General features: G+C 48.0%; 1 protein-coding gene across 2 annotated transcripts in view; it reads left to right on the top strand.

Moving 5' to 3' along the window:
* Nucleotides 1-10,244, top strand: part of LOC129840684 (neuropilin-2-like) — an 84,085-nt gene that overhangs the window by 55,606 nt on the left and 18,235 nt on the right. For both annotated transcript variants that reach the window (XM_055908755.1, XM_055908757.1), the window contains exons 8-10: nt 3,193-3,337; nt 4,626-4,975; nt 5,127-5,271. In XM_055908755.1, coding sequence (XP_055764730.1) covers nt 3,193-3,337; nt 4,626-4,975; nt 5,127-5,271 — 640 coding nt within the window. The remainder of the gene's footprint in view (nt 1-3,192; nt 3,338-4,625; nt 4,976-5,126; nt 5,272-10,244) is intronic.

Below are 10,244 nucleotides of genomic sequence, written 5' to 3'. Positions count from 1 at the left end.
GCCACATGAGGAGACAACATGACAATGTTAATTATTTAGCCCTCTTTGCCCTGTGTGTTGAGTAAGGGCGGAGCTAGACTGGTTACCCCCCCATTCCCTCCTGTCGTCAGGCAGATTACGAAGTTCGCCCAGACGACTGGCTGAATGGCACCCACAGTCTGCTATAGCAACAATGGCACATCTCATACCATCACATACAATAACACACTCATGTGATGTACATAGAGACATATAGGATGTACATAGAGCGTACACATGCTCTTACAAGAACTCATAGACACTCATAGACACACATATATCCAAGCATCAACTCTTACCCACACACACACACACACACACACACACACACAGTTTTATGACCCTTCACCTGTTCCCAGCAAATGTCCAGGTGTCTAATGAGCTGAATGACCTTTGACCCTGCTGATAGGGATATTGAGGTCAGGGGTTAGGGGTCAGTATGTGACTAGAGAGAGGAAGAGGAAACGGAGGGGACGGGGGATGTCTGCAGCACGACTCTCCTTCTCCTATCCCCCACCCCCATTGCTCACTCTCTCTCTCTCTCTCTCTCTCTCTCTATTTCTCCCTCTCTCTCATATCCTTCTTTATTTTCTAAAAACCCTCACCCCCCCCCCCACCCAAAAATAGGTCTGTTGAATATGCCTGACATCACAAAATGAAGTTTCCTCGTGAAAAAAAAGGAAGTTCTAAAATGTCGTTTTAAGTCTAAGGACTAGTCTGTGTGGTGACTGGTGGTTTGGGCTGTTACGTGACAGATACGTGACATTATCTCTACACCATCTGGCAGTAGGTGAGAACTGGCTATGTTATCTTCTGGGGGACAGTTTGTGGTTTGGACTCATGGGGGTTTGGTTAACACACAGACACACACATCTGTGTGAACATACGCACGCACACACACACACACACACACACACGCGCACACGCGCACACAGTGCACAGGGCCAAACAAAATACCAGGGGACAGAGTGGCCTCCGACACAGGGAGAGGAAGACCGGAAGAGATAGAGAGATTGACAACACTGTAGTGAGGAAGAGAGAGTGAAGGAAAGGTTGGTAGAATGATTACAGCCTCAGATACACAGAGAGGAGAGGAGAGATGAGACGGGAATTATATATAATGCGAATAGTCTGAGAGAAGGAAAGACAAAGAAGGAGTGAAGGAGAGAGAGGGAAAGCAAGAGAATGGCCATAGACCCAGACTCAAAGGAGAAGAGCGAAATAGACAGATTGAAAGCACATTCAATTATTTGACAATAGGCCTGCATTTCATGCAAAAACATTGCTTTAAATAAGCCTTAGCTCTGGCACCCTCTGTGGTCAGTTGGTGTAACGCCTGGCTGTCTATCTGGTGCATCTTGGGCCACAATACATGTTTCTATAGTGTCTTTGTCCCAAATGGAACCCTATTGCCTTTGTAGGGCCCTGGTCAAATGTAGTGCACTACATAGGAAATAGAGTCCCATTTGGAACACAGTCAGTGTCTGTTTTAACTGATATTAAGCTTTTACCTGTGGTCCTTTTTTCCTCTGAGTTCCTCTTATATCTGGAGGTGGACAGCCCAAACTTGTTGTAACTGTAAATGAACTGTTATAACTGTCACTTGGAGTGAGTTTAGGGCTCATACTTCCTCTTATCAAAGTTTGTCTTTCCTGTGTGTGTGTGTGTGTGTGTGTGCGTGCGTGCGTGCGTGCGTGCGTGCGTGCGTGCGTGCGTGCGTGTTATCACATGCCAGAGGACGGTCTTGTGGTTTCAGGCCATGAGCCTCACTTGAGGGGGAGATGGACAGATAGTGGAGAGAGGGATGGGGGAGAGTGATGGAAAGAGAGAGAGTGAGAGACAGAAATAAGAGAGCGAGAGAGAGGATTGGAGGTGTTTTGATGGGGTGGGGTTGGTGGACGACCTCCAGACCAGATAGAGGGACCGGACATGAGGTGAGTCAAGACGTCTCTCACCATTTGTTCCTCTCCTCCCACGAGCATGATCTGTCCGTTGTCTGTCTGTGTGTGTCCTTCCCGTGAACAGGAAGAGGCTCCTCTCCTATAGTCACATGTATCCTCTGACCTCTAACCTCTCTCCCTGAGGGGTCAAGAGAGGAAGGGGGGGTGTAAAGGAGGGTGGCGGACGTTTGTGGGCGGATGCCACAGGAAGTTGTCCTTGGTCATGTCCTGCCCCTCCTGCAGAGACATCCTGTCACTTTTACAGAACACCCAATCCTGTCCGACCTTGCCCTGTCATGTCCCTCGAGCATTTCTGTCCACTGTTCAGTCCCCCCACGGTGATAGTGTGCGTGGGTGGTGTGGGAAGGGGAGTGTGGGTATGGGTGTTCGTGCATGTGTGTGTCTGCCCTTCCCGAACCCCTACCAGCCCTCACCTTTTCCCCCACAAACACAGACAGACAGCTGGGTGGATGTCATTGGATCTGTCTTTAGGTTGTCTGTGCTTAGCTGGGGCTCTATGTGTGTGCAGCGAAGCGATACTCACACAGCGGGCTATGGATGTGTGTGTGTGTGTGTGTGTGTGTGTGTGTGTGTGTGTGTGTGTGTGTGTGTGTGTGTGTGTGTGTGTGTGTGTGTGTGTGTGTGTGTGTGTGTGTGTGTGTGTGTGTGTGTGTGTGTGTGTGTGTGTGTGTGTGTGTGTGTGTGTGTGTGTGTGTGTGTGTGTGTGTGTGTGTGTGTGTGTGTGTGTGTGTGTGTGTGCGTGTGTGTGTGTGTGTGGCAGAGAGCGAGCGAGTGAGAGAAAGAGAGAGAGAGAACTGAAGATAGGATGTAGAGGAAACATTTACTCTGACTTGCTCGCACACTTCTTCACTTTTCCCAAGATTATTGTTTGCAATGTGAGAACAGCATCCCCTCTTTTTGACATATGCACATCTCCTAGCTCCACACACCTGCAGCACACTGATTTAATTTCCATTTACATGTTGGTCGTTTAGCAGGTGCGCTTATCCAGAGCGATTTACGGTCAAGAAATGGAGCGCAGCAATCTTCTCTTTTCCCCGTGTCACTCACTCATTCACTCATCCCCATCACGCCGGCTGATGCATAGGGCAGCAACAAAGGCTCCCCACTTCTGTCAGTCTTTGGCCTTTGTGTGTGTGGTGTCAAATGTGTGTGGTATCTTTTGATTGGTATAAAAGTCGAACCATAAACCCTTTCTCTGTGTGTTCTCCAGATGTTCCATGCGAACACAGACCCGTCTGAGGTGGTGTTGAACCGCGTACCCCAGCCGGTCCTAGCCCGCTTCGTACGCATCCGGCCTCAGAGCTGGAAGAACGGCATTGCCCTGCGCTTCGAACTCTACGGCTGTCAGATCATAGGTGTGTGTGTGTGTGTGTGTGCCACGGGAACAGAGATGTTTAAGTTATTTTGCCTTAGGTATCTGAGGCATCCTTTATGTTATATCCTCTGTCCCACTGCACATCATAACAGTCTCTTTTTCTTTGAGAGACAAAATGTGTGTCTGGCATCTCCTGCTCTGTCAGTGAAGAAACTTTTTTAAAAAAAACTTAGAAGAAACACCAGCCAGTTTATGCATTAACTATGCAGTAACATGAGCACACACACACACTCACACACACATAAGAACTCCTGACGTTACCCAGAGCATTAGTCTAATCAAAGTTTTACTCCATTCTCAGCCAGCCAGCGCGTCTCCAATCCCTCCCTCCTCTGTATTCGTCTTTTCTCTCACTCTCATTCTCTCTATCTTTCTGCTCTCCTTCCTCTTTCTCCTCCTTTCTCCCTCGTGATCATTATTTTCTCACTTTCATTTTCTCTCTCATTCCATACTCTGTTCTTGCTTTTCCCCCTCCTTTTCTCTACCTCTGAATAATTCTCTGTCTCTCCCCTTTTCCCCCTCTTCCTCTCCTGCCCTTTCCACTGTTTTTGATGTCAGGATGCCAACCTACTTTCTCTCAACCCCTACAATATCGCAGATGCAGTATGTCACAAGAAAGGGTCACAATCAATCATTCATGTCACTCTTGTTCACTTGAAAATCTTGAAAACTGGGATTCACCGAGAGGGAGAAAGAGTAGCACTCATTAGCTCGTATTGCAAGTGGTGCTCACCGTTCAGGTACACACATACTCACTTGAAGACACGCACGATGATGACCTCACGTTGATACATACACACACACACATACATTTATGTGGCCATTTATCCCTCGTTTACATGCGTTGCTAGTGCTGTGACATAACAGCATGGAACTTTGATCTGTGCGCTCTTAACCGTCAACCCTACTAATGCTCTCCTCTCTTCTCCTCTTTCTCCTCTCTCGGTCTCACTGTCTCGTCTTGTCTCTGGTCTTCTCTCCTCTGTTTCTCCCTCGAGTCTCTTCCTCGCTAATCTCCTCTGCCTACCGCTTTCTCTCTCTTCCCCTACCATTCTCCCCCTCTTTCCCTCGCTCTTTCAGCCCTCTCTCTCTCCTCCTCCTCTGTCATAACCCCTCCCCTTCTCTCCCTCCTTCTCTCTCATTGCTTCTTTATGTGAGGGTTGAAATGTGATAGTTTTGTGTAATGTATGACATTGACCCAAATAAAAAAAAAATTTTCATAACTAATTTTCGGCCCTCTCCCTCCTCCTCTTCTTCCCCAACTTCAGATGCTCCGTGTTCAGAGATGCAGGGCCTCCTCTCTGGCCTGCTCCCCGACGCCCAGATCTCAGCCTCATCGGCTCGAGACATGCTGTGGTCCCCGGGGAACGCCCGCCTGGTGGCCAGCCACTCAGGCTGGTTCCCCGGCCCCGCTCAGCCCCTGGCTGGGGAGGAGTGGCTCCAAGTTGACTTGGGTGTCCCCAAGATGGTCCGGGGGATCATTACCCAGGGGGCGAGGGGCGGAGAGGGGACAAGCAGCACGGACAACAGGGCCTTTGTGAGGAAGTACCGCGTGGCGCACGGTCTAAACGGGAAGGATTGGGGGTACGTCATGGACAGCAAGACCAGCCTGCCCAAGGTGGGTGTGGGGGAGGGGGCCATGTGTAAGGGTGGGGGTGATGTGGGGGTTGTGTGTGTGTGTGTGTGTGTGTCAGTCTAAAGTGTGATTTATACTAAATCATCTATATAAAGATTTCAATATTTCTGCTTTATTTCTGTGTGTGTTGCAGATATTTGAGGGGAATACCCACTACGACACCCCTGAGCTACGGCGTTTTGAGGAGACCCTGGCCCAGTTCATCAGGATCTATCCAGAGAGGTGGTCTCCTGCCGGGATCGGAATGAGAGTGGAAATACTGGGCTGTGACGTGCCAGGTAAGACTTGAGCCCGTGGTTCTAGCAATAACACTCCCGGCTTAGACACATGTACACTCCTCTCCCCACCGGAGACCGGGGTTCAATCCCCGCTCCAAACCCTCAATCTGTTTCTCCTCTCTGTCATTTTTTTAAAAAGTGTGTTGGCGTGCGCGTACTATATATCACCTGTGAGTCTACTGGATACACGATTCGGGAGTTAGGAAAGCAAGTGGAAGTGGAAAAGTGAGGGGAGACTTGGAAAGAGTGAAGGTTGAAGTTACAAGGAGTGGAGAAAGAGTTGGGCGGGTTCTGAGGAATCGGTCCCAAGGGTACCACACACACACACACACACACTGCTGGTATGGTCTGCTATCCAGATGTGAGGCAGTAGACACATCTGGCCCCTCACTGCTCACTACTCTCACTGGGCCTATGCAGGATGCGTGAGTTACAGCACCAGACAGTGGGCTCAACACCTACACACACACACACACACACCGTCACTGCAAGCATACAGTACACACACACACCTCATCTCCCCTGAGCTGGTTCTAGGCTCCTCTCTCTGTTCCCACCCTGAATAGAATGTTCAACACGTACACATAAACACACACAGACAGACAATGGCTCCTAATGGGCCTACACAGAACGTCTGTACTGAGGGCTCAACACCTACACACTGTAGTCAGTGTGTGTGTAAGGTACACAGCCATGTTCGGTGGTGTTAGGATGATGTGGACCTCTTCACTTTTTAATCCCACTCTTCTCTGACTCGCTCACTACGCCATCACTACGCCATTAGAGAGGGGAAACCAGGCTCAGGACCCTCCATTAACACGGAACAAGAGGACACAAACACGCTCTCTCTCTGTCAGAATAACAGATAAGCGCCCTTTGTTTGGGACCCTCAGTACCACACCCACGATTGGCCTACATGAAAGACTGACAAATGAGCTGCATTCCTCCCCTCCCTACATCTCTCTCTCTCCTTGCTGTCCTCTGTCGCTCCCTCCTCACCCCATACCTTCCTGCTGCCGCCCCCAGTGGGGTCTACACACAGGCACTGGGGTTCAAACCGGCAACCCTTCACCTTGAGCCACAGCCGCTACAGCCACAGCCGTCCCGATGTTAACCCTGCCACGTGTAAAAGGCATTGAGACCAGGTGAAAGCCCTGTGCTAATGCAATCAGTCACAGGCTCCTCTTTATTGGACACGGAGGAGATCCCAGAGAGATGGAGTAGTTTAACACCACAGTGGTGTTCAACAGAGCATTCGGTCCACAAGTGTTCCCAGTGCGTGAGCGGGAAGGGTTGGAGTGCTGTGCCTCGCAACACAGGAGGGAGGATTGCACATCTTTTGTCACCCCTCCTTTTTGCTCCCATCACCTCTCTTTCGCTCCTCTCTCTGTTTCTCTTTAACTCGGTCTCTCACTCGGTCTCTCCCTCTATCCTCCGTCTTCCTCTTGCCCCCAACTATCTCCCTCTCTCACTGTTAAATCCCACACATGGCTCTGTTCTCACCTCTCTCTGTTCCCACCCTTAGGCATAGTGCGTGGGTCTGTAAATGTTTTTGTTCATTTTTCTTCCTCCTCTCCTCTTCTGTTTCTCATCATCACCCCCCCTCCCCCCCTCTCTCTGTTCTCTGCTGTCCATTCCAGGCTCTTTGGTCTCATTTCTTACATACACACACACACTTATGCACACACATACGCATCGAAAACAAAACTCTGCCTGGATATCTCTGCCTGGTGTCTTCTTTCAAGATCAACTTTGGAGGTTTCTCTTAGGCTTTGTTTCACAGTCTTCAAGGACATATTGGGCTCTGTTTTAACCTTTTACTGCAGTGGGCTAAATCAGGGTCACACAGAGTGATTCTCGGTAGTCTTAAACAAATCTACTTTGAAACAAAAGTATACACCTCACACACATGGTTATGGGCTTAAACCAAAGCCCCCTGTAAAAGAAGACACCATGTCAGGTATAGAGTTGAAATGTATTCAATTCACACTTTATAGACATCACAGAGGACAAAAAAAGAAATGCAAGTTTGACATTGAAACACAGTATTTTTGGCATCTTTTTTTAAATAATGTTGATTCATTATGAATAAATTATAGGTGTGACACTCATTGGCCTATCGACACATGTCATAGCTCAATACTGCATGCTGTTGTCTCAGGTTATTGACGTCTTTGCGTTGTCGTCAACTCCAATTAGGCTGGGGGCACGAAATAGCCTCTTCCTAGTCCATTGTGGATTGAATAGCATAGGCTATACTAATGAGTAATACCAACAGTAAAAAAAAAAACAGTGTTTACTCAATATGTTTGGAGTGTTGACAGACAACATTGTTGTAATTGGCTTCAATGAAAAAAATACTACGCTCCTGTGAATTGTATTGTATGCGCGAGGCACGTTCTCAATAAGCAATGTATAGCCTGGGCCTACCGTTGATATGGCGTTATAGGACTGAATCATTTGAAACTGTTTGGCGGAGTACGTCTTTGGTAACAGGACAAGATGTGCTCTTTTGGAATGGGGATGTATACCAGCCTATGTGAATAATGCAAAAGCATGCGCACTAAGAGTGAAACATTTAGAAACCTTTTTTGGCTAATGCATGGCCAGGATAAGAAAGACACCAGACACATTGCTGTTCAACCAGCTTTCGTTATAGTAGGGTAAGGGTAGCCAAAGAGGTAATGTGTTTTAATGTTTTTAACGAAACAGAAAACAAGCAAACCTGTTTCAATGATGGGCATATAGCCTGCGTTAGAGGGGGTTTTACGCACATGCAAAATAACAACAGGAGCTGGCTAAAATAACGTACATCGATAAAAAAAAAGGCTCCCAAACTTGATCTTTTAATAAAGCTTTGGTGATTTAAGCTGTATTCCAAAGTGAGTGAATGCATTGGGCAGAAAAAAAATGCATTGGGCAAGACAAAAAAAACAGCCTATATTGAGGAGGAAAGGCTATACTTGTTTTTTAATAAAATTAAACGAAATGGGATTTTATTTTATTTTATGTATACTACATACGGGGTTTACGGTACAAGTACATCTCTCTCGTTCCATGTGCACATGGGCACTGTACGTCATGGCTGGATCGGCTGCACTTCTGCTGTCAAAATCCGTGCCATAAACAACCGCGTTATTGCTAAAACCAGATTTGGTCGGTCTTAAATATCTCCACGAGCGCTGCCTGAAATTGGCGCAGGTTTTTAAGGACACGGCTAAAACAATGCCACCCCTCCCACCTCAGCACAAGTGAGCCCATATAAAACAGTTAAATTACCAATCCTGGCGCTAGGGTTTGAAAATAGAAGAGCGCCGGCTTTAACAGGTCGAATTTGTAAAGGAGTGTGCGTTTGACACTTGCGCTGGTTTAATGCCTGCCGAAAATGGAGCCCAGTGTCTTATTCCAGCAGCATACCACCGCTGGCTTGCTTCTGAAGCTAAGCAGGGTTGGTCCTGGTCAGTCCCTGGATGGGAGACCAGATGCTGCTGGAAGTGGTGTTGGAGGGCCAGTAGGAGGCACTCTTTCCTCTGGTCTAAAAAAAAATATCCCAATGCCCCAGGGCAGTGATTGGGGACACTGTCCTGTATAGGGTGCCGTCTTTCGGATGGGACGTTAAACGGGTGTCCTGACTCTCTGAGGTCATTAAAGATCCCATGGCACTTATCGTAAGAGTAGGGGTGTTAACCCCGGTGTCCTGGCTAAATTCCCAATCTGGCCCTCAAACCATCATGGTCACCTGATAATCCCCAGTTTACAATTGGCTCATTCATCCCCCTCCTCTCCCCTGTAACTATCGTTGCTGGTTGCTGCAAATGAGAACGTGTTCTCAGTCAACTTACCTGGTAAAATAACGGTAAAAAAAAATCCTTTTGATAATGATTAATCCAGAGTGTGGGGAGGATGCTAAGGCTCTGCTGTGTTTGTGTCTCTGCACTCTTGTTTGCGCCAGCGTTTTCTCGCTTACCATGTGACGTGGGTGTCACAGGGGGTGGTGACCCACTCTTATAACACTTAACCCTACATGTCCGGCAGGGAATTTCCAGCATGCACAATGTCGGTTGTGTGTGTGTGTGTGTCTGTTTTACAGAGGCTCTTTACATAATTGCCTTTTTTTTGTTGCTCATATTTTGCCGAGTCATATTCTTTGGAGAGAGCTATGGCTGTTTTCCAGAAGAGAAGGAGCGGAGTAGGGGGCTGGGGGGAATTGAGAACAGTGAGGAAGGGGAAGAGGTGGAGCGCTGTTCAGTGTATTCTCTGTAACATGACACTTCCCCGGGTGCAGTTTGTATCAGGCGTCTCAGAGTAGGACTCCTGATTTAGGATCGGTTTGGCCTTTTAGATCACAATAAATGACATAACATCGAACGCTGAGTAGATCCTGAAACAGCCTTCCTACTATAAGACACTTGATACATATAGGCCCTGTACTCCTTTCCGGTCTGAAGTGCAGTGCTTCCTCAGCCTCCTCGACTAACCGGTGTCCCCGCGCATTGACTCTGTACCTGTACCCCCTGTACATAGCCTCACTATTGTTATTTTACTGCTGCTGTTTAATTATTTGTTACTTTTATTTTCTATTTTTTACTTATCTTTTTTCCCCTTACAATTCTTAAAGCGTTGTTGGTTAATGGCTTGTAAGTACGCATTTCACTGTAAGGTCTGTTGTATTCAGCACGTGACAAATCAAATTTGAATTGATTTGAAGGGGCTATTCCTGCATGAGGGTCCCTCTCCCTGCATGAGGAGGCCTTCTGATGCGTGAGGGGATCCTCTCCCTGCACGGTTAGTCCTGCTTCTGCTGCACGAGGAGGCCCTCCTGCACAAGGAGGCCCTCCTGCACTAGGAGAAAGGCACAGTGATACTGTATAAGGGCCGGCCTCTCGGCGCAGCTCTGTAGCTGCTTCCTCACACATGTCAAGGAGTGGAGAGCCCTCGGGGAGAGGCAGGCAGGTCATAGCTCCTCGTCTCTC

This window comes from Salvelinus fontinalis, chromosome 41 (assembly GCF_029448725.1).
Source record: "Salvelinus fontinalis isolate EN_2023a chromosome 41, ASM2944872v1, whole genome shotgun sequence".
Lineage (NCBI taxonomy): Eukaryota > Metazoa > Chordata > Actinopteri > Salmoniformes > Salmonidae > Salvelinus > Salvelinus fontinalis.
Note: the sequence above shows the minus strand (reverse complement) of the source record. Positions and strands in the feature narration are given on the sequence as shown.